At 36.4% G+C, this 25,237-nt stretch overlaps 1 protein-coding gene across 1 annotated transcript in view; it reads right to left on the bottom strand.

Annotated features, from left to right (window-relative positions):
* Positions 1–25,237, bottom strand: part of GRB14 (growth factor receptor bound protein 14) — a 53,919-nt gene that overhangs the window by 3,415 nt on the left and 25,267 nt on the right. The window contains exons 3-13 of the mRNA XM_071747498.1: positions 24,369–24,525; positions 19,547–19,668; positions 17,569–17,643; positions 10,905–11,042; positions 9,782–9,892; positions 9,496–9,591; positions 8,831–8,911; positions 6,605–6,721; positions 6,455–6,512; positions 6,280–6,367; positions 2,142–2,235 (exon numbers count right to left, since the gene is read on the bottom strand). Of these exons, the coding sequence (XP_071603599.1) occupies positions 2,142–2,235; positions 6,280–6,367; positions 6,455–6,512; positions 6,605–6,721; positions 8,831–8,911; positions 9,496–9,591; positions 9,782–9,892; positions 10,905–11,042; positions 17,569–17,643; positions 19,547–19,668; positions 24,369–24,525 (1,137 nt within the window). The remainder of the gene's footprint in view (positions 1–2,141; positions 2,236–6,279; positions 6,368–6,454; positions 6,513–6,604; positions 6,722–8,830; positions 8,912–9,495; positions 9,592–9,781; positions 9,893–10,904; positions 11,043–17,568; positions 17,644–19,546; positions 19,669–24,368; positions 24,526–25,237) is intronic.

Below are 25,237 nucleotides of genomic sequence, written 5' to 3'. Positions count from 1 at the left end.
AGCTGTTGCACATGTTACCAGTGTTAACATGATGCACCTGTTAATGTGGGGGAAGCTTTAATTGGCAGGCTGCATGCCCTATCTGAAAGGAGAGATTTTTAATTGCAATAACCTGAAGTAAATAACCTGAAGTAAACTCACATGCAAGAGCAAAATAATTGATTTAGAGACTGAAGGAATTTTACTTTGTAAAGAAGACCTAAGTGCCATTTGTTTATTTGCATCTAGTAGGAAAGTTTATCTTCACTTTCCAATGACTGCAAAAAAGGCATTTCAGAAGAACAGTAGATTTGAAGTTTAAAAAGTTAACCATGATCTCCTACTAATAAGTTACCAACTTACTGTAATAACTGTTTTTCAGGAAACAATAACTTCATTTAGAAGATCAGTATCAACAGGAAACTAAACTTCTCCCCTCTTAGAAACAATTTTGTGAACTCCTTCAGGAGGACTGTTCTAGCAAAATGGAGCAAACAGTAAGTCAGGATATTGAGAATGTCATGAGGGGTACTAAATGCAACTGGAAATTAAATGACAGAAAGGAAATTCCATATTCTCTCCTGGATTAATTTGCTCTCCCTACCAAATTATTTTTTTCCTGGTAACTAGCACAGTATGAATTGCTTTATTTAAAAAAAAAAAAAATTTTAAATGGATAAGACAGGCATGTTTTTTATTGAACTTTTTTTAAGGGAAGAGGAGAGTCATCCAGCTCAGAGGATAACTACACCTTCCTGCTGCATCTGTTCTTACAGAAGAGAGGGTCTGTGTCCTGACAGGTAAAAAAAAATGTGGTCTCTAAAATGTAAGATTTAAATGACATTCCAATGAAGTAGTACTATAGGGTATTTATACAGAGTTCAGAAGGTTTTCTAAACCACACAATAGTTATCCCAAAGTAAATACTGGAAGCGACCACAGTCAACAGAAGCACAGGGATTCCTTACATCTGGGATTCTGACCACAGAACAGGCTGATATTAATTTGGAACAGCTATCCCTTTTGGGTGAAGGACTTCTCTATTATTTTACCTAACACAAAGAAAATCCTGAGCAATTCTTTTAACAAACACAGATTCACTCCTTTTCTCCTCCCATACAATGTGTCAGTTTTACTCTACAGGAACCTGTTTAGGGGAGGATATAAGCTACAAGCCATCCAGAAGACTTGCAGCTGATGGTTTAGGTAAGGCATACAGAAATTTTGTAATGATCATACCAGATCAGAAACAAATGAAATAACCACTATACTAATCTCTACTGAGAAACAGCAGAATCTCTCAGAAACTTCATCAGGAAGAAAAATAGAGGCTAGAGTACCATGTGGTCTGGAAGAAAGGCTCTTGTGAAGAGAGAACAAACTGTAAGTCTGCTTAGTTATGTAAAGCATCTGTGACTAAAACATGTAATGCTAATTTTTTTTCTCATCTCAAGAGAAGCAGATTGTAAAGAAAACAATATAAACCACCTCTGGAGGGAGAGGAAGGGCTGCAGGAAAGCTGGCCATGCTGGCAGAATTGGATAGTGTCTTCAATGAAAACTGATCGAAATATTATTTCAATTTATGAAATTTCAGCTTACCTACAAGTAGCTGGACTAAATAAGGATACCAATTTTTTTGCTAGAATTGTTCCCCTCAAGAAGACCTGGAATGAATATAGCACAACAACATGAATCTAGAAGAGAGGTCAGCAAAAAATGTTTAACTCAAAATATTGAGGGGAAACTATCTTGAACAGACGAGTTGCTAAAATATACACACATACACACGTTGTAGGCAGTCCACCTAAACAGATGACTTAAAAGAAAATGTGCACATCTTGAAACATGACCAGGCAGTATGACCTTTATTGATACATAATTTCATGTCATTAAGGTTGCTTCTATTCCAGTTCAAATAGTTTTGTCTGTTTTTCCAAGACTTTTTAGGATTTCATAATACTAGTCAAGCTTTGTAACAAATGAAACAGCAAATGAAAAACGTTCAACTCTACTAAAGAATATTAATTATTTTTAGGGATATAGTTATTACATTTACATGTGCCATACAACAACAAAAGAAAAATAATCCAGAGATATTCTATCACAATTATTCAATTGTTTGTTTTAAAAATGTATGTATAAACTAGAAAAACTACTTACTGGTACAATTTGAAAATGCTTTATTTTTAATCCATGACTCAATGATAATACAAATGTTTTGGGGTTACTTTGGCTATCACGTACCAGGAATACCCTAAAAGAGATTGAAAATTTTCACAATGAGATCACTCTGAAAACCTGTTGTAAAACATCTACCTACCAACTATCCATCTACCAACTGTTGTAAATTTATTACAGAAGTATTAACAAAAAGAAAAAATGATATTAATTATGTAAATTATGCTTTTAATCAGTATTTTTTAGCAAATATGTCACTGAAAATCCTTTTGCTTAAATTCTTCTTCACCTTGTCTATTATGTAAAAAAATGCACACTCTAAAAACAAATGGCACTATATGTGTTAGTTTTAACTCTGCATAGAATTATAATGCATCTCTTTGGACAGAAAAGCACCCTCCAACTTTGTACTTTTCTTTTTACTCTGACATTTACCCAAATGAGCTTTACAGAGAAAATTCAAAAGGGAGTTCAACAGGAAATTTACAGAAAAAGTAATGCAAGACATATCAGAATGGTTTTCACACACACTTCTGCACACCAACAAAATTCCATCTGAGACAGAGCTACACTTTGCTCAATTGATGGCATTGTTATTCAAATCACAACACTCTCAATGGTCAACAGTTGCTGATTACTAGTAAGAAACAACTTCCATTAAATAATTGGGTTTGGGATACTGGTAGAGAAGAGTTTGGAGGACAGAAGGAAGTACCTGATTCACAGCTTTGCAGTCAAGAGAGTCTGAATCATTTGTACTGTCAGGTCTGGAACAGATAAAGCTATTTACCAAAGAAAGGAAATGGAGGGACAGGCACTGGCAACCATGCTCCTCATTCAGGACACAAAAGAAATTGTCAAAATGGACTTGCAGGTATCAAGTAAGTGACCATTAGTGGCCTTCTACTTTTGCCCAACCATGTACCAGGTACAACTATTACATGAAAAGAAAGGATTTTAGGAGAATAAAAAAGACAACGAATTACAGTGGATTTTCACTGACTAAGGGTAGTGGTTCCAAACTACTGATTTTATTATCAAACTTCTTAAGAATTCTATTTTTAAAAAGAAAATACCTGGGAATTATGAAACCTGGAGTCCATAGTAATTTAGATTTCTAAAAAAATCCCCTTACATTTAATTCGGATCTTTAATACTAATTCAGTTATTAAAGAAGGATAATTGTCAACTCAGCATCCTGTTCGCAAGAGCACACAGCAAAGAGTAAGAGCAGGAGTTCTCAATAGACTCGGTCTCTCCTAGCAAGCTCTCTCTCACCACCTAGTGGCCTTCCACCCTCTCCAGGACATGGATGAAATTTTTCAGAGCACAGATTTGCATAAAAGCAAATCTTTTAGATGTTTTAGTTATCGAGGACTGACATTCTATTTTATTCAGAAAAACTACACTCACAAGAATGTGACACATTGCATCTATCCAGAATGGGTTCTCTAAAGCCAAATAGGGTGATCCACATTAAACAATATAAAAAGAAATCATATTGCATACAAAAGAAAATACAAGTTGATTAGGATGATTTGTGTCCCTATCCATCACTTCTTTTAAAGTACATTCTTACTTTTTTCCTTGCTTTAACAGAAAGATAAGCAAAATTTGTTCTACTTCACATAAAAATATCTGTATTCTTTTCAAACCTTAGCACAATAGACCTACTTTCATTCATAGAATCATAGAATAGCTAAGGCTAGAAAGGACCTTGAAAATCATCAAGATCCAACCCCCCCCGCATAGGCAGGGGACACCTTCCACTAGACCAGGTTGCACAAGACCTCATCCAGCCTGGCCTTAAACATCTCAAGGGAGGGGGCAACAGCAACCTCTATATTCAACCTATTTCAGTATCTTACTACCTTGATGGTGAAGAATTTCTTCCTTATATCTAACCTAAATCTACCTTCTTTCAGTTTAAAGCCATTATCCCATGTCCTATCACTACCCTATCTGGTGAAAAGCCCCTCCCTAGCTTTCCTGTAGGCCCCCTTCATGTACTGGAAGGCTGATACAAGGTCTCCCCAGAGCCTTCTCTTCTCCAGGCTGAATAACCCCAGCTCTCTCACCCTATCTTTGTAGCAGGGGTGCTCAAGCCCTTTGATCATCTTTGTGGCCCTTCTCTGGACCCCCTCCAACAGGTCTGTATCTTTCCTGTGGTGGGAGCTGCAAAACTGTACACAGTAGTCCAGGAGTGGTCTCACAGGGTCAGAGTAGATGGGCAGAATCACCTCCCTTGCCCTGCTGGCCATACTTCTTTTGATGCAGCCCGGGATGTGGCTGGCCTTCTGGGCTGCAAGCACATGCTGGTGCCTCATGTCAAGCTTCTCAACTACTACAAGCCCAAGTCCTTTTCCTCAGGGCTGCTCTCTAAACATTCTCTCCCCAGCCTGTATTTGTGCCTGGGTTTGTCCTGACCCTGGTGCAGGACCTTGCACTTGGCCACACTGAATTTCACTAGACTGGCATGGGCCCATCTCTCCAGCCTGCCAAGGTCCCTCTGGATGGACTGCCTTCCCTCTATGGTGTCCACCACACAGCTTGGTATCACTTCATTATGAAGAAAGGTTTGTAGTTCACAGAGTCTTAGTAAAGCCCATTGAAAAGGAACTTTTTACACATGCTGATATAAAGATCTCATGATGTCTTAACATGGATTATTTTCTCTGTAGTCCCTGTCCCCACTCCCAGAAACTAAAATCTTATTATTTCCATGACAAACTCCTATATTTTTGGTGATAATTCATTCTCCCAGCCCATCAAAAAGCACAGCATTTGTCACATGCAGTAACATTACTGCATGACTTCACTGTAACTCCTGAGTATGTATCTTACAGCATATGAGCACTCATACTACCATGAGCTAATCAACTTTAAACAGTCCACACAAAAGTATCATCCTCAACAAAACCACAATGGCATCTCTATGAATAGATCCAAAAATGTGACATCATCAACACTGTACTAAAATAACGTTAGCAAGATGTTCCCTTTCTCATCTCAAAACCCATTGCTATTTACTCATCAAATCTACTGGGTTTCATGTAACAGCATTTCCATTACACCCACTGAAATACACGGGAAGATTCAGCAGCCCTAGAATGACATGGGCTTAGAAATACATATTGGATTCACCCCCTATGTCCTGACCCTCTCATGTAACAAACGCAAGCATAAATGCAGAGTACAGAAGCAGTTTTAGGATGACTAATCACACTTAAAAACAGGACCCTTGAAATTAAAAAAAAAAAGAAGAAAAAAGTATAAAAGGGTTAATCCTTGCTGACTATGACTATTTTTCCTCACCTTTCTATTTCTTTTTTTTTCCTAGAGCCCTTACTGTGGATAGAAAAAACAGTATTACAATATACTTAATCTGAAACTGAAGGAATTTAATCTGTAATCTAACATAACCAGTACCTAACTGGAAACAGACTCAGAAAAACTTAAAGAATTCTATGGAATTAATTGTGGAATGAAGGAGGCCGAAGTTTACATTTAATATAGGAGCAAAGATAAAAATATGGAGATGAAAACCAGCAGGATTTGAACATAAAATACCTAGTTGTTATGTCATTTTTTAAAAAATAAAATTTAAATGAGAGAAAACAAAAAGTGAATAATTTTATGCTAATGGCTACTGGTTACCATTATGGGATAATACAATTTTCAGTCACTGCATACAGAAAAGCATACTTTTTTTTCAATGGCTGTCTTTGCACAGTTCATCTTTGAATAAGGATAGTCAATGTTTTCAGGCTTTCATTCTTTCATCACTAATAAGAGATACAAAAGACACTGGTGCCAAAGTTGACAGTACCCAGAGAATACTGTGCAAACACAGAGCGCAAGTGCCTGGCTCTGAGCAGACATAAGTAATCTGTCAGTGACAGAATCGAAGTGTTAGATCACCATTTTACTGCTTCCAAAAGATATAAAATAGAAACCAAACGATCCCCAGATAGCCCTATATAAAAGATTTTTCATTTGTTAGGTAAGTGCAAAATCTTCCTTTCCCCCCCTTCATCCCCCCCCCAGTAAGAACTGCATGAAAATAGCAGCTGACAACTAGAAATATGTCTCAGAAGAGTTATGTAAAGAATTAACTTACCCATCTACAAGTCCATGCTGCAAAATAAGTCTCTGAGCCTCTTCTCTAGAGATTTTATGATGAAACCATGACTGAGATCTGTGTATAGCTGTAGAAATAAAGACTTTTAAAAAACATTTCTCCTTTACTGAAAGAACCAGCTATAGCATTTCTTTGGCAATTAACTCACACATACCCATGTTAGACATGGCAATAGGACTACCATGTGAGTTCAGTCGTAGACACCCTCTCCTCTGTATGAGAGAAGTAGAAACATGATTTCAAAGCTTTTTTGTTTAAAAAAGTATCAGAAAATACTACTCTGATAAAGCAAAGGTGTTTATACCCGCCATGCTAATCCTTCTTCAACTGCAACTGAAAGGGCTTCTGTTGGATTTTCTATAATTCTGCTTCTGTGTCCTGAAAAATCCATTGCTACTAAAGAATTTTCTGAAATGCTTCTCTGCAAGAAAAAAAAACAAACTTAGTTCGTTATTTTTTTTTTAAGGTTGATCATTTAAAAGTGAGCTTCTGAGAAAACAGTGCTTTCTAAATGATGTTTCAAGTACGTGCAGCATTTCTCATCAGAGCCAAACTAATTTTACCCTAGAGAGCATCTGTACTTCTAGTACGATGCTGCAAAGCTCAATTTTAGAGTCTGGCACAACAGATCACCTTCCTGCATTACTGCAATGGGTGATAAATACACTGCTTTACCATAAATTCTTTTTATATTTTTAACTATAACTAGCCCCTTGCACGTGAAAACAGGACAGCAAACTGCTATTAAGTTACCTAAGTAAGAAAAAAAAAAAGATAAAATATAAAACTCTTATATATAGCCATCAAATTAATAAACACTTGAAATATTTTGCTATGAAGATGTCATAAATGTATATATAAGAAAACTTTATGTAAGCTTTCTATATCAACTTTCCCTCTAAGTGTACCATTTTAAGAACTGAAAACAGTCAGAAGCTTTTTTCCTCCCAGTGAAGTTCAAGTTCATAACAGTAGTACAAAAAGCATTTCAGTTTGACAAAGAAGTCTTAAAACTCACCAAAATACTTCTCAAAAATCAAGGTTTACAAAATCAAGTTTAATACAGACTGTGATGGTTCAAATGTTGCCAGGCACTTGAACATCAAATAATTAAATGAACATTCTATCACTGAGTAAGTTAAAGTACTATCTAAAAACACAAGAGGCCCAGATTCCTGTAGGGTTGTCAAAGCTTCCCAGTCCAAAACCAAAGCAACCCTGTTCCAAAGAGTTTCTATTTGGAACTAGAAATGGAAGACAGGAATTCTGTAATTCACTATAATTCTTGACACTGTAATCAAGGTCTGCCTGAGTAACTCTAGCCTGTGAAGAACTTTGCAAAAGTAAATAAACAAGAGCAAAATAAGACAAAATGTTTGCTACTCTTTTTAGCTCACATGGTTGTGTGTTTTTGAGGAATGTGAAGCACAGAAGTGGTTCCCCTATGAAGCAGGTTCGGTAGCCTGTGCACTTAATTCCCAAGTTTATCCCATTTGTTTAATTGATGAATTATATACAAGTAGCAAAACAGTGCTGTGATTATTGCTGGTTGTAAATTCTGCCTGTGTTAGAAGCTACAATAGCTAAAATGCCCACAGCAGTGTATGAGAGAATCAGTAATGGCTCCCAGATCTGTTATAAAAGCAGCAGCTGCCTATTGTAACAGCTTCACTTAACAGAAAGTGAAAACACAGCCAGTATTAAACAGAGCTTTGAAGCCATGCTTTTTAGCAATATCACTGAAAACTATTTTTGTGAATACCTATAATAGCAAATGTATGCTTTACACATTTTAACAGCAACACCTATAGCAAGAGCTCAAAAAATCCACCATAAAACCACTTTCACAAGTTCTGACAAGTAATTTTTACCCCATTTAACCAACAAAACACACAGAAGTGATATGAATCATCCACAAAAAAAGTCTGCAATCAAATGAATCATAAAGAACTAGGATAACAAAAAATACTAACGAAAAGGACAACCCGATTCAAATCCAAACTACCTGATTGAGGAGATGGACACAGCATCTAGTATAGGCTGTTGCTCCTCCAAAACCCAGTTCTATCAAATTTTGGTGTTCCTCCTCTGAAGTCCAGCCAGTATTACACCAGCTGAAATTAATCTAAATTACTTAATATTTTATATTTTAAAAAAGGAAATATTGCTCTCTACTGAAAAGGATGTTATAGTTTATTAATCATCTGCAGCATGTGTAACTTTAAACACTTTGCTTCTTTTTAAATGTATTTATAGGTCTGCTGCTCTGTTTTCAAAATCCTCTTTCTATTCTTTTTGATAGTGATAATAAGACAATGATCTCCCAAAATACTGGAGATCTGACTAAAGGAAAAAGCCTGCTGACTGGTCTGAACTCTAGTCAATCCTGACGGCCCTGAATTTTTCAGCAAGCATTCATACAATCAAATAGTTGCAGCATCAGGTCAGTCCTATAACTGACACAAGCTACTTAAAAATAGCACGATGGCAGAAACAATGTACTTATTCATAGAGCTACGGTGGGACATACCATAGGTGTTATATTCAAAGGGCTGCAGCCACTTCTACCTTGATATGGTTGCATGTAATTCTGATACAGCTGCATCCCATACTAAAACCAGAAAATAACATGGTTAGCATTTTCAGTTATAAAACTTAACTAAGTAAATTTGTGCTCCAGATGTAATAGCTAACCCATGCCTTCCCTTACCACTAAAAAGCAGGGACAAATGCTGTTAGGACAAGGTAATGCAAAACAATTGTCATCGTTGCTGCCTTTATAAATGTGCTCTCTGCATTAACTACTAACCATTTAATACACACAATATGTTGTCACAAACAGATACATTTAAAAAATATATTAAATTTATCCTTCTGTGCATTCTTGTAGCATTGGTCCACATTACTCAATGATCTTGATGAACTTATGATTGTTAGATATAAGCATATGCCTAATGTTAAGTTCAGTATTTGCAGGACTGAGGCTTCAATGAATCATCCCATCCCCTACACAATGATTCCACAATAATTTGATCTCTGTTTGATGGGATAAAGAAAACAAGCTTTCAGAATACAAAATCCTACAAATTCCCTATTGCATGGGAACCTAGAATTATGCTACTTTTCTACTGCACAGTATCAAAGTTTCAAATAGTAAACAGTAAGCAAGAAGCTAACTCCACCCAGAAAAATTACCTTAAGCAACCTAATTGCTGTCATCCAACAGGTCCTACTTTGTTCATCATCTGCACAGAGCTGTTTCAGGTCTCTGGCTCCTCCTGATTTGTTAGGCTAGAAGGCCACAGCACATTTTTTTAGCATTAATGCATATCTTGAAGATAATACCTGTTGAAATAAAAGCCACTAATTCTCCTATTTTATAATAGACAGCTGAATTTTGTTTTCAAAAACCTTAAAGAAACTTAAGCTTACCTAAAAACTGTGGCTTGCTTTAATATGTATCAGAATATTAAGCTTGTACCTTAAAGCAGAATCCATAGTTTGTTGGTGCTCCAGAAATCTTTTTGCCTGTCAAAGACATGTACATATCACTATTGCTGAATTCACAGAAAAACTGAAGATGCCTGGGCTCCTAAAAAGAAGAGCAATGTAGTACAGTTAGACAACTTTTAGCCAGCCTCTCCCAGTAAGAAACGCAGAAGAGTATAGTTGTTATTCTGTTCCAAAACAGAGTCTTACATACTACAGTTTTAACTGTGACATCATGAAATCTATAAAGAGACAACTCAACATTAATTTTATGATGCAGAGACACCTTAAACTAGTAAAATAGTTTATTCTTCTAGAGAGGGGGAAAAATAAAAGTACCGGTGATACTGTTTCGGGAAATCACCCACTAAAATCATGCCACAATATTAGAATAGTAGGAGTTAAATTTTGAGAGCAGTGTGCCTTTCAAATATCAAAATAAAATATACTTTCATAATGTGAAAAACAACACATTGTAATTATTACTGTCCCTTACTATTTCTAACCACTATCTCTATCCTCTGAGGCTGATTAAGTCAAAGAAGCAAACAAAAGAAAGTTGCTGAGGGATACAAAACCAGCCCAACGAATAATCTGGCAGTTAACACAGGAAATTTAGAACAAGAAAAAACATTGTTTGAAGTGCTTTACATAAAATGGTGTCTCAACTCCACTGTATTCTGTTTAACATAATCAGGTTTAAAGTGACCAGTGAAAAAATATGAGAACTCTCAAAAGCTTTCCTTGTAAATACTTTACAGGCAGGTTTTTGTTTATTTTATATAATGAACTATCTCCACCTTTCAGTGCATCTACTTAAGAATTTTAACTACAGTTTGAAAATTCATTTTAAAAGGACACTGTTAACTGACTGGAAAAATATTAACCAGAATGAAGTAAAGTCATCAGGCAAAAAACAACTACTGTTTCTAAGACAGTATTTTCCCAATTTTGTATTTCAATATTTTTACATATTTAATCTATAATAAATAGATCTTCTATCCTTTTTGTCACCGTACATTGAAATTCAAATTTTGTGAATATAACAACAAATGATAAATACATACACCTTTGCTCTAACTTCACAGTTCTCTTCTTTTTTAATCTTCCCTTACCTTAGAGGTACCTTTAGTGGAAAAATAAAGGCCAGATCTTCTCAACAAAAAGTACAATTTTTTCCATGATTTCTTTCCCTGCTCCTTCGCATGCAAATAACCATGAATCTCAGGATACGTGCTGGAGCTTAGGAACATCTGAAAAAAAATACAAGATTGCATTTTTCTTTTCATCTGAAACTAGCTTTCTGTTTCAATACTATACTCAGACAGGACCAAGGGGAATAAACCCTTGGCAAATTCACTATCACACCACAGTAGTTCAGTTATGATTGTATCTAATTTCATTCAGAGGATCTCTGATTTAAGGCATGTACTATGTTACACACCTCCAAGGTATGCTACGCAAGTTACATATTTCTATGGAACATAAGGTTTGACATCAGGGCATTAGTTACCAATACGTTGACTTGAGTATAAAAAAGGTGCAAGAAGTTCTGATCCCACGCCTCAGTACCCTATTTATATAGAACTGTAAATCAATGCTACCAAAAGAAGGAAAAAAAAAAAAAAAGCCATCCCTTCTGCCACCCTCTTCTTGTGTTACAAACCAGGTAAGGGAACTGACCTGAGTTAGATTAAGCAAACAAATACAAAAATCTGAATCAAAAAACCATCCAGGTCAGGCAGACAGTACATTTTCAAAGGGAGGGAACATAGGTCTCAGGATCTGGAATGGTGCTTTAAAAATATGACCTCTAGGAGTTGAACCAAAACCAGGAGAGGCTGAGCCAGCCACCTAGACAGCTCCTGTTTGTGCTCAATGTTATGTGGCAGACGGTACTGAGAAAAGCTGCATTAGGAGGAAGAAGACTTAAAACTCCAAGAGATCAGCCATTTTGCCTCCAGCACTGCAAGAAACAGGTTCACATCCTAACAAGCCATAGGAAACAGATGATGATGTAGACAGAGGAATTAACTAATGCACTGAGTACAGCTAACTGATGCACTGCCTCTGCTCAGGGTATTCAATGACTTCTCTTTAGCCATTTCAACCAGACATTGACAGAGTGCACACAGCTGCTATCTTCCAAAGACCAAGTATGGTTTTACTTAGTCTGCAAAAGTACCCACTAAAAGCTGGTACCTGTGCTAACTTTATTCTAATTCCATGTAATGCATTTGTTTTTATGACTTGTCTTCCAGTAAAACTACCGAAAACTGTCACTCACATCTGCACAGACTAAAGTCAAATTCTTCAGCTTCTAGATATGCAAAGGAACCTGTGGTGTTACCAAGCTCTTCAGGGAAACTTGGCCAAGACTGACCTGCAGAATCATTAATACTATCTAGGCCCATATAATAGGGAAAAAGAGATTTTTCTGGTTAGTATCTGCAGCTTCCAGTGCTGCATTTTCTTCCTGTCCACTGCCACTTCCAGAAAATCTGATTTGAGAACATGAAGCAGTAGATTGCCATGCAAGAGACAGACTAATCAGCACCAAACTGCAGCAAAATAATAAAGTAAACATGATTATGGATGTACACCAAGTTCTTTGGCCACTAAATAAAGCAGTCCAACAAAGCTGCACAACGTTGGTTTCACTTGCATTGTTTTCCTACCTTGCAGTCAGATACATGACTGTACCATCTGCAGACTGTCTTGAGCTAATGAAATTCAGCTGGTGTGAATGCAGTAGCATGGGCAAGCACCATTTGACAGGAGGGTGCCCTGGCACACAACTGGGAATGCATCATGAATAGCTGCACTGCTAATCTGAACAGCTAAATTACAGTAAGACTACGTACATCTATCCACATGTGCTGCTGGCACACAGCTCCTGTAAATGCAGTTTAAGCTATTTCAGTGACACTTAAGCAGACAAGTAGGTTCTGGTAGGTGTTCCAGCCTGTTAATCTTCCTATTTGCCACCTATTAACAGGTTCACTGAAGGTGAAGATAAAGGTTGCATTGAAAAAGTATTTTTACTCCATAAACAAATCAAATAGAATGCTTTAGGATAATCTACAGAGTCAACGTATGTAAAGCCAAAAGAGCATATTTTTAGGCTTTAGTTTCTTTACTGAAGATGAAAGGAGGGGATGGCTCCCAGCCTGCATAAGTATCTTCCCTGGGATTTCTGCCACAAGAGCTTCAAACCTGTCACGAAAGATGCTTTTCTTACTCAGCAGGCAAAGTGGAGGAGCAATTCAAAGCTCGGCTTCAACAGCCACTGTTGTACCCATGCTATCAATTAAAATAAAGTAGCCATAATGCTGAGAAAAAAGGCAATCCTCGATCTATCTTTTTCTCTCTAAGACAGCTGAGGACTGTGTTAGAAAATGTAACATGAACAAGCTGTAGTCAAAACCATTAACTGTCACAAGGAAAGAGCAGTAAAAATATTTCAGAGTGAGAACTGACTATAACAAAAACCTAAAATGAAACATAGTGGAAAAGATAACTTCCTTGGAGTTTTTTGTTGAGGTTTGGTTTTGGTTGCAGTTTCTTTGTTGTTTTGCTTTAGTGCCTTTTTAATGGAAGTACATGCAAGTTTATTTAAAGGAAGAATAGATCTCTGTTGCTGCAGATAAGAGGTAATCAAAATAGGGCAAAAATAAGAAAAATCAGAAGTCTTAATATGCAAAGAAGAAGTGGGGAGAATCACATCATGATATGCTGAAGACAAGGACTGCTGGTCATACAATATGCAGAAATAAGATTGCACCCTCTCCCCCACGTTGAGAAATATCTAACGTGGCATGTAGGGTGGTGTCAAATATTACAATGTCCTTCAGATACTAATATCTGTCAGCAATAAGGACTCAATTATGATTTTTTTAGATGTAAACCCAAGCAGTTTAACAAAACCAAAGCAAATAAATGTCTTTTATAAAAAAAAAAAAAAATCAAACCCCAATATCAAATCAATCATCAAGTGAAAAAAATAACAGAAAAAAACATTGTACTGTCTTGGATTACTGTAATAATAAAAAACCCCAAAATACTAAATGTCACTGAAGATTGAGAAGCTGCACTCCTAACTATACTACTTACCTGTCTGCACCTTCACCTTCTTCAATGAAAGAATGACCGCAGGGCAGAGACAACTACATTTGCTGAGGTGGATGCTTCTTAAGCACTTCCACATTATTTCTGAGATCTAAAAAAGCCATAATTTTCCTAAAGACACTGTGAATCAAGTTTGAACTTGATGACTTGTATCTTCTGTGCTGTAATGACAGCTGACCATTGCTACTGGGAATGAACAGAATTTTCACCTGAATCTTCTGAGAAATCTTGGGGGCACCAAGTAATTCCAGTGAAGCACCGAAAGTGATTCTTAGTCCTACCTCCTGTAGATTTCAGTCAATCTAAGGGATTTCAACTAGGAGAAAGTCTAGCAAAACCTAGAGCAGACAATGGGAAAAAGCAACAGGCAGACTAGAACACATCTAACAGATTGACAAGAGACTGAAGTTCAGTGCTTGCAGATTCCAGCTTGAAGACTGGAAGAGAGTCAGACGAGGAACTGGCCATGGAAAGACAAATTTGATGTGGCAGAGAGATTAAAGAAATGAAAGGCTGAATGTTAGATCTCTCTAGGAACAAGTAAGAACACAGGGGCAAGAGATGGCAACAAGGGAAGAGAAAAAGGAAAAGACGCTATGAACAATTCTAACTTACACACAATTATGAGTGTTTGTCTTGGCAGTATTGCTCTGTTTTTAACTTAAATTTTGCATATATAGCATTCCTGTTTTTATGTCTATTTAGGAAAGGAATATGGTCCCCTTTTTTAATATGCTCCACATCAGGTGCAAGTTTTTTTAATTGCTCTGGAAGATGTCTTGGACATGTGCTATCTACAACAGTTTTTTAAGATGTATTCACATTATGTGAAAAATATTAGAAAGAAGCAGCCAAATTGTTCAAGACTTGTACTCTGAACTTCAAGCCTACCTACAGAACCTAAATATTAACTGTATGTATTAAACAATGAGGAAGAAGAGAAGGAATAGGCTTATTCTTAAATCAAGACCAGAAAAAAGCATAATTACCCAAGTAATTTCAGCCTTCTATTTTGAAAATGCTACTGTTAAATTTAAAACACTGACTGACATACTGCACAGTGAAAAAAATTCTGCTACAAACATGATTAAAACCAATTAAAATTACAACAATTATAAAATAATTAGAAAATCAGAGAAATGTCATTCACAGATGAAAAGAAAATGAAAGAAACCTAGGATAAAATTTTGATCCTTCAAAGTAATTTTTAAAATAATTATTAATTTCATTGCAGCTAGGGTTTCACCTACTAACTCAGAAAGATTCAATTATCTGAACGCTCTCCATGCTGTGCCATTAACTGGAAATGCTATCATGAATAAGAATATAAAAGGATCCAGTATATACATGAATTCATCTAATGTAAGTATTGCTCCAACAAGCAGACCATGTTTTAAAGAAGTCACAAACCCCATTTAAAATTAGATTCAACAACAATTTAACAACTGTTAATTAGACCAAGTGAATTAATTTGCTTCCCACATTTGGAAGTTGCTAGTCCTCAAAAAAACAAACACCACAACAAAAATCTGAAAAAAAAACATAATTTTTCATTACTATGTGGAGAAACCTCAGATTAAAATCTTCATATTAAATTCATTTTTGACATGTTTTAAAGCATCCAACTAAAGCAAGTTCCAAATGATCCATACTGCCTACCACTACCCAGGTGCATACAGTGATGTGTCTCAGAGCAGCCATTCTCTAGTCCCTGAAGTGACACACTTCTCAGCTACAGATTTTCATGGCAGAGATTAAACCTCTCCTTGGCATACATGTATCACATGCCAAACCTAGCCATTTTACTCACAACATGCTAAATGGGTAGGAGATTGGTTAACTTTTGTTGTTGCTGTGTTTGAGGCTATTTAAATGCTCTGATTTAAAGTCACCAGCCAAAATACTCACTCTTTAACTTTCAACAAAAGTCAAGAAAAGCATACTTGAAAAACATTTTACTTGCTTACAGTTCAACCCACAAAAAGCTATAAAAGTATCAGAAGTGATTTTTTTATCACTTGCAATCACTGACTTGCTGAAACTAATGTCTCTCTTGATACTTGACCAAGCACATCACAAATAATAATGCAAGCCCATTAACTTGTCTTAATGAAAGTTTCTAGGGAAATAGTGACACACTGTAGACAATTTATCCGACAGCTTCTGCTCAAACGTGCTCAATGGCTGCACAAAGCACAGAAGTTCTCTCTCCTTTGTGACTGTTAAGTTCTATTCAACAGAGTACAATTAAACAAACAATACAACATAAATAGCAACACAGCAGAGTTTCTAACAGATTTTTCAATCTACCAAAATAGCATGTAGCAATATATATTTAGAATGGTTCTTAATCTTCCCTACAGGCTCTGCACATTCTAGATAGAACAATGTGGGCTTATGAAAGTTTTGTGACAGTAAAGGCAAATGGTTCCATTCTCAAAGTCTGTGTTATTTTTTTCAAACTATCAAATTATATTTGCAAACAAAAAATATTAAGTTTATTAACACAAAGGACACGAGTTTCTAAATTAAATGTTTACAGTTGACTGCAAAATCTATTTGCTATTTAGGTAGCAAAAGTGAACAAATTTTTATTAAATACACAGCATCTTTTTAAATAATATTTTTTATTTACCTTTGTAAAAATTATTTACAGAATCTAGCATATGTCAATTAAATTTAATTTGAAACATTTTTACTGCATTTGGGTTAATCTTAACCTCCTGAATAAATTCACTTCTATAAGTACATAATTAATACAGAGAACACTTTCAGAATTAGTTCTTTAATGTTTTCCATTTACTGGTGGATGCCAAGGTAGAGTTTATTATGCAAAAACTCTTGTATTTTCCACATTAATTTTAGTTCTGCCTTAAATATCTTGTGTTACTACAAAGCCTTTCTAATAATTTTTTATCCCTAAAACTCACACATAGGGTCATTGTCTTAAGACCAGTGAAAGTTCTTCTATTAATTAATCTTTCTAGTGACAAGCAAACAAGAATGATGTGTATGTTTCCACCTTTATTACTCATTTTTCCCCTCTTTGAGAAGTAAGATGATGATCCCTGATACAGTCATTCCGTGAAATTATTCCCATTGTAAATTATAATCTTGTGTCTGTGTAAAAGATGACTAACACTGAGTGACCTACCATATTTATTTTCCGAAGGCTACAGCAGCCTTCAAACTAGCAAATCATACTACTCAGTCTAAATTTTCTATCACTGAGTTTAACCATTTACCTCTTTTTTCATACCAATTTGTATCACACTACCAGTTCCTCAGTATTCTACCAAGGCCTGCTATTAAGTGTGTGCTGACTACTGCAGCATTCCAACCTTTGTGAGGAAACAGGGTCTTTCACCTGAAATAGCCAATAAAGGTATTAACCATTGTTACTGAATTTTGTCTGTTTTGGCACTCCTTGATTCTGAAGGAATATGCATGTTTTCAAGTGCAGTCACATAATAACTTTCAGGAAGAGAAACATCACTTGGTTATCTCTTAAGGAAAAAAAGCTATTAGCTATGTTTGAGTTATTAAAAAAACTAGCAAAGGTCCAACAGTGACTAAGATCTATGTTCACACTACACAGACCATGGGAAATTATGAGCTTTGCTCGCTCATTTTCATTCAAAGACTACATACCTGTAATATCCCAGAGTGGCTTACAGCTGCGTTGCTTTCACTTGGAAAAGATATCATATGATCTGGAAAGAAGCTCTGCAACAAAAATAATTTGTATCAAAGTGCCATAAAAATGAATATGCCACTTCCTGTTTCTTCTGGACATAAAACCAAAGTTCTCAGTGTAGTGCAAGGCTGTGCAGATTCTCTCATCCAAAAATTTCAACCTAACGTGATTCTTAAATTTGTGACACCCTACATATCACTTGCTGAAAAACTTCAAATTTTGAAAAAACATCAATGGTGTCCAGAAGAAAGAGTGTTTCATACACCCATGCAAGTTATATTTCAGAACTTGGCCCTTAGTGTTGTATTTTTAGCAGTAATTTCTCTTGCTGTTGACACAGAGGACACACCTGGAGTTTCAATAAAGTAGAAAGTATGGAGGATATAAACCAATAAGCTGAAAATATATTGTCTTCTATTCTTTTCATTACACTGGAAACCCAGTAAAATGCTTTGGAATAACTTCCATTAATAGAGAACAATTCCTCTCAGATTTTTCTTGGTTGTCCATTTCGTATGATACTAATATGAACTAATATAAAATCTGACTACATCCATATTGTATGGTTAAGTCCACATTTAGAATGCTGGTTTCATTATCAAGGAAAGCTCAAGAGGTAATTTATGGATAAGACTGGAGCTGGGGAATTCAATATAGTCATCTACATATGAATCAGAGTTTGGCCATTACTAACAAAGTTTTCTCAAGGGTTGAATAAGTTTGAAACTAATATTCCCTTCACCATCTAATCTCCACTGACTTCCATTTTTAATAAACCTGAACTACTGGTAGGGTTAAGTCACATGAACTTTTTTCCCATGGTACATCAGGGACCAGAGTATCAAGAAGAATGACTCAACAGGAACAGTAAGGACTCACATGTTTGGCAAAGTTCAAAGCCAGTTCCATTCACTGGTTAAACAACACGCAAACATACTTATTCTTTGAAATCTTCTCTTCTAATTGTAGGCCATCTCAAGCTTAGAGTTTTTCACCAGTGGAGTGATATCTCCACGTTAGGGGAGTACATCATTTGCCCAGAGAAACAGATGTGAAGAAAAAAAAACCAAAAAAACAAAAAAAAAAACCCTCTTCTGTCTCTTAATATTTATTTTTTAATAGGTAGATTTGAGTTCCCTTTCACTTTTCATCTTTCAAGCTCTCATGCATCTCTACTAGTTCTGAAAGAAGCTGGCTTTATAAGAGACAGCATAAGGAGTGATCCAATACACCATTCATTTGAGCAAACAGATGGTGAGTTTCTCCTGCTGAGCCAGGATTGCTTCCATGGCCTTTGCCATCAGCCAAGGTCAGAATCTGCAGTATTAACCTTTGGCAACATCCTTGAGTTATGAATTGTCTCTGCTCTCTTTCCATTCCTTATATACACTAACTTTGGCTTCACTTTCACTAACTGCTAATAGGTTATGGCTGCTCATGGCCTTTTGCATCAGTTGTCATTTAGCTGCAGTTGTGAGAAGCTGCCATTGGGCAGTGATGGGCTGCAACATTTGATTTTCACTTTAAAAATATAATCAACTTTGCTACAGATGCCCCTTCTCACACTGCTGGATTTTATATTTTGTTGTCACTTGAGAGGAACTTGACTAAATTTCAAATATTTTACTTTGTTGTAGGTCCATGTGCAAACTTCAATAAAGGTAAACACATGTCTGCAGCCCCCAACCATCCACCCATAAAAAAAAAAACAAAACAAAGGAAGAACATGGATGGTTTACATCTTTAGAAAAGGGAGCAGCCAATGGGCCATGCACTACAATATATGCCTATATGCCATTATTCTCTCTCAGTTATTCCTTTTCTATCATGTCGTACTATCAGCTTTACACTCTGCCTCTCTGTGGTAACAGAAAAGACTATTCTGCAGCAACATCAATTGCACCACTTCACAGCTATAATGCTAGGACTTACCAGTGGATTTTTAAAAAATTCATACTTGGCATAATTTTTTCTAAAATACAATTTGTTTTCTTCTCCTATTACCCAATTTGACTGGACCTCCATCACTAATTCATGGTCCTCTATGGCTCTTCCTGTAAAAAGAAGAAAACAACACCAACAAACAAACAATTAAAACCTCCCTACATAAACCTGCATCTAAGAGCCTAGTAGAACCTGAAAACATAATTAAAATATTATTAAACTAAATTAAACTAACACAAAACATGAAACAAGCAATCTCAACACAGTCTATTAACCAGATCAGTGTTACACCAAGTTACTACTCCATCTCAGTAGGGTCCAACCTCTGAGGTAGTCCATGTGAGGTTTTTTTGTTTTCTTTCACTGTCATGATCTACAGACCAAGTACAGACCACTGAATTTAACTCATTCTTCATTGAATTTAACTCATTCTTGAGTTCATAAAGACAGAGATTAAAGATGCTACATGAAACTCACTTTTTGTGACCTGATCAAATTAAGCAAATAAAAATATAAAGCCATTAAGAAAACAAAAAATATCTCAAAAATACTGAAAGCAAGTGAGCATTTTAACATCTTCAGAGAGAAGGCAGCATTTTGGAAGAGAGTGGCCTGTGAAAGATTCTGGGGTAAAGAGACAATGACAAACTGAAGCTCTTTTTTTTTCCTTTCAGTTTTATATAGAGAAAATGCTCCTCTGGGATGACATTTAAAACTCTTACATGCTTGGCATTGTGACATTTAGGAAAATACCATTTCCTCAAGAGTTACTTCTTGGAACAAAAATACGACATTCTGTATCACTCCAATGGGCTGTTAAAGATGCTATTATTTCTTTATTTTTAAGATATTACATCATTGAATATTTTACAATTGATTCAACTTACCTTCTTGAAGGAACTGAAACATTGTTTTACTGCCCTCCAAAACACAGGTCTATAATCAATTCCCTCAATATTTCCATGAAAAAGCTGCACTTTGGATTAGCTAATTTTTTGTCTTTCAGCTAAAGAATTTCTACCTTCCTCTTGACCATCTCTTTATTACTACCATCTCTAACATGAGGAGCACTATGAAAACTAATAAACTCCTTAACTATGGAAAGTAAATAAAGCACATGAAAGAAGATTTAATTTTGAAGTGCATGATATATCACATTTTAAATAGCATCCTCTTTAGCAACCCAATGGGAGGACGAAATTAAACTAAATAAAAAACATAAAACCCATTGCCCAGTACTATTGCACAGATAGTGCTTTGTGAGTCTTTCCACAGACTACCCAAAAGAATGCAGATACTTAAATCAAAATGAAATACTGAAACACAACAATGATGTGGCTGGCCAAGGTACTACTGCCTACTCAAAGAGAAACCCTAGAACACAAGTCTATTGTGCTGCAGAAGCAAATGGAAAATTTCACAGTCAACACAAGAATTTCTCACTAAAAAAGGAAAAATTTCAGGATGAAGACAGCATTTTCCTGAAAAAGGAGTACTTCTATGGAAAATTGATCTATTTTCACAGCCTTTCTTGTACAGGGGAATTCCAGTGGAAGCATGGGACTCCAACACCAAGGTACCAGGTGGTAGGAATGACACAACATCATTCAAATCTACGCACACCTTAGCTGCCTTCAATAATCTTAGATAAGGTGAAGAACATCTAAGAATTCATTTGAATGCGATAGTTTGAAGCAAATAGGAGACAGCTCTGAAACATACAGCAATTTCTGATGCTGTAATAGTCGTCACACTTCAGGTATCTGAAATAGAGCCTGGGCCACTGCAAACGTTGGTAGGTGGGTAGGAAAGCTGAGCATGCCAGGTGGTGTGGCAGGAGGCTGGGCACAGGATGGGTGCCCTGTGGCAGGCAGATGGGGTGCATCAGCCAGCACCCCAGGGAAACAGAGCAGGAGCTGCTGCCTGCCCACTCACCCCAAGCCAGCACCACCAGGCCAGCACTTGCCGTGCTGATGCCACATGTGTGGGGACACAGCTGCACTCTGTGCTCAGTGATGTAATTCCACACTAAAAGGCATGGATGTCTGTGAGAGCAGGAATAGACAGACTGGTTTTATGTTTTCTTTCAGGTGGTATTTTTTTTTTTCTTCTCTTTTTTAACCATCACATGCAGATACTTTCACACAGAAATTAAGGCACACTCCGGTGACATAATTAATGTCTACCTTGATTATAAGCAGAACACTGTGCCCAGCTCACTAGGACTCATGCAACCATAGCTAATTCAGGAGTATTCAGACAGCTGTTAAGATATTAAAGAAAATGTTCACTCACTGGTGAGTGAATTATTAATGCCCATCACACTGGAATTTATACAGACTCACTCTTTTCTATATCCATTCATTAACTTGGGAGCAGAAAACAACTGCACAAATTTCCATGGATAAAAAGTACACTAAATAGCAAACATTCGAAACCTAAATCATAATTTGAAAAAGAGATGTTCGTGCTACTCAACCAGTGCTTAATACATTTAAGTCAAGATCAGCACATGAAACCTTTCAAACAAAACCAGATCTAACAATATAATAAAAATAAATCTATTATTATTTAGTATTGTAAAGGACAAAAAAAAGAGATTGCTCAAGTTTTTCTCCACTAATATTGAATTGCCATCTTTATCATCTAGGAAATTATTTTCTCTTTAAAATAAATATTTCACCTTTTTATCTGGTTATTGCCCAAAGAAGCTGAAGCAATCAGAAGACTGTATGGTGAATTCAGGTTTTCAGAACTGCAGACTAGGAATTTTGAGAATTTCAGAAAAGCAATTTCAGTAATAAGTTGATACTGAAATCTTCCAAGAAATCCTTGAGATTGAAGCAAACACACTATTTGACAAAAAGTGTATCATGCAAATAAACAAGCCTGGAGAAACAATGTCACTATTGTTCTGGCACAATTTGTCAAAAGTGTCTTCTTCAAGAACTTCAACAATACTACTTAAACACCAGCCACACTATAAAAATAAAAAACCTACTTCTACCATTTATACAGTAGTGTGGTCTAAAGCCATTTTATACTTCCTTTTCTTTAGCAGTCTCTCAGTTATAGTCTCAACCCCAATTTAACTCTGACCTACTCTGAGCTGGAAGCATCTTAAAACTGATACATTCAGTGCAAAAGGTTAAAAATACATTTGAAATGTTAGCAAGCAAGAAAAAAAATTTTTAAATGTTTGTGGTTGCTTTCATAGGATGAAGGAGCAGAGAAGGGCAAAAAACTATTTTAGCTTTTGTAGTTAATCTTTAAAATATGGCTGCTAAACCTAATACAGTCAGAGATGCAGTCAAGTTTCTTTTACACGAATGCATGAGTCCAGGTTCTCTAGATACATACACAGACAGGGGGTTCCAAGAACCACTTTTAGCCATATGAATATACCCATGGTCACTGTTAGGGAGGTGAGGTTGTTTCTTTCAGTGGTGATGTATGCTTTTTCAAAATGGACAGTATTCAAGTTACCAGGCACCAGTGCAGTCTCTTCTGAGATTTAAGGACTCCAAGGACCTTTCCATGTATTTTAGAATGCAGGAAGGCCCCCCCAAATGGCTTCATTTTCAAGCTTCATTTTGCACTAGCAGCTGGAACTGTCTTTGAGGTTGCAAAAGAAGTACTACACTCAGTAATTCTAGTACAGTGCCAAAGTTTAAGAATAACATGGAAACTTTGAGAGACACAAAAGGAAAACCAGATTTGTTAAGGCACTCGTCTTCTAGTAGATTTTTCTAATATAATTCCCTATCAAAACCAAACATCTAAGAAAACACTACACTGAAATGTAGTGCTGTAAGAGGAAGTGAGCCTGTCTGACCAGAGCACCAGCTCAGTACTACATTGTAGCAGTGGGCTTCTATGCTCTTCTTTTGCTGAGTAGACTTTCCTGTGGCCTGCATTGTTACATATCTGCAAACATCCACTTCCTCCCTAGATTTGTCTTACTGTGTTTTACACTGACATATTACACCTATAGACTAACAAAAAGGAAAAGAGACTGCAAGTTAAAATTACAGTTGTAGTCTGAAACAACAGATTATGCCTCTTAAATGTTATAATAGAAGAGAGGGTTTTACTACAGTAGATGAACACCGACAATGTCAAAGTCATTCAGATCATTCCATTTCCAGCAATTTAAAACACTAAGCACAATGTCACTTCAACACAGTTCATTGGTCCATCACTGGGAGTTTAGAAGAATGATTTTGTTCTGGCTTGCAAGACAACAATTAATATAGCCAAGCCAATTCTATTGAGGGAAAATACTGACAGCCTACTCTGTTGGTCCTGAAGACTGCATCAGTCCTATTGTTCAAATAGAATAGCACTGTGTAACCACCTTCCGTCCTTGACATCTCAGATTTCAGTCAGGTGTGTTGGGAACAACAAAGATTTTCTTTGCCCTTAAAATAACCTCAGTTTTGCTGGAGTTATATAGGAAACACCATTAAAAAAGGAAGACTGCCAGGGAAAAGCAAGGAAAAGGAAGGAAGAATTTGCAGCGAGGACTTTAATGGTCAGTGACTTCCAAATCACTCTAACAGATGTAGATTGAGCAATGTGAAGCAAATGTACTGTGACAGAATGTAATTCATAGCTATGCTTTAAAAAACAAAACAAAAAAACCCAAAAAAAACCCCAAACTCCCAAAAGAACAAAATCACGTGATCTCCCCCATCACTCTACTTTCAAAATTCTATTTCTTCCATTCCTATTACAATTGCACTTCTATGTGAAAATGAAAACCGAACACTTTATTTACTTCTAGGCCACTGGATAGCACCAGTCTTACCTAACCCCGTGTGTGGAAGTTGTTCAAACAGAGTCCAGCTGTGGTCATCAACATAGTGGTTCTTCAGTATCAACAGCTGACACACATCCCTGGCTGTTATATCACTTGGTACTTCCAAAGCTCTGCTAGTATCATCTTCACTATACACTTTAATTACCTGCAACAAATTAAAAAAATCAGGTCACCCATGCATTCAAAACAACAGAACAAGTTAAAAAAAGGACAGAGTTTGAAAACCACATAGATATTCAAACACACAATCGCCTTAATACTCTTTTAAAAATCTGTTTTTTTCCATGGAACTACAGCAGTTCTGTTGCAAACTCTAGCTCTGCAAATTAAATCAGCACGAAGTCCATGATAATTTTCCACATTATTACAGCTAATAAATTATGATAGCTCAAGAGTTTCACATAAGGCTCAGCCATGACATGGATCTCTAGGATATGGCAAACACTAAAATCACAGTTCTGAAGTGCTGAATACCTCCCTCCACTCATGAATCAACTACTTCAAAGCAGAATCTTACAGGGAAACCTGGCAGACCTTGGAGAACGCTAATCCAAAGTTCCTATGGGCCAAGCCTACAGCCTAGTACCTATATTTCATACAGAAAAGAAAACAACCACATCAATATTGAATTCAGTGATCAATACTGCCAAAGCAGTCCTGGCTGATGGCCACAGTTGGTTTGATAAGATGCGGGTGCTTCGGCAGCGTTCCTGCTGCTCAGCAAGTGAGACCTGTAGCGATGCAGCCTGCTTGCAGCAGGGTCTTGTTCCATGCATACAATTTACTCGCACCCCTATACCAACCACTTGGAAAATATGTTCTGCAGTTAAGCATAAACCATCATGAATTATTTAAAT

The sequence above is a fragment of the Heliangelus exortis genome, chromosome 6, assembly GCF_036169615.1.
Source record: "Heliangelus exortis chromosome 6, bHelExo1.hap1, whole genome shotgun sequence".
Taxonomy (NCBI): domain Eukaryota; kingdom Metazoa; phylum Chordata; class Aves; order Apodiformes; family Trochilidae; genus Heliangelus; species Heliangelus exortis.
The sequence above is the reverse complement of the archived record's forward strand: the minus strand, read 5'-3'. Positions and strand labels throughout refer to the sequence as shown.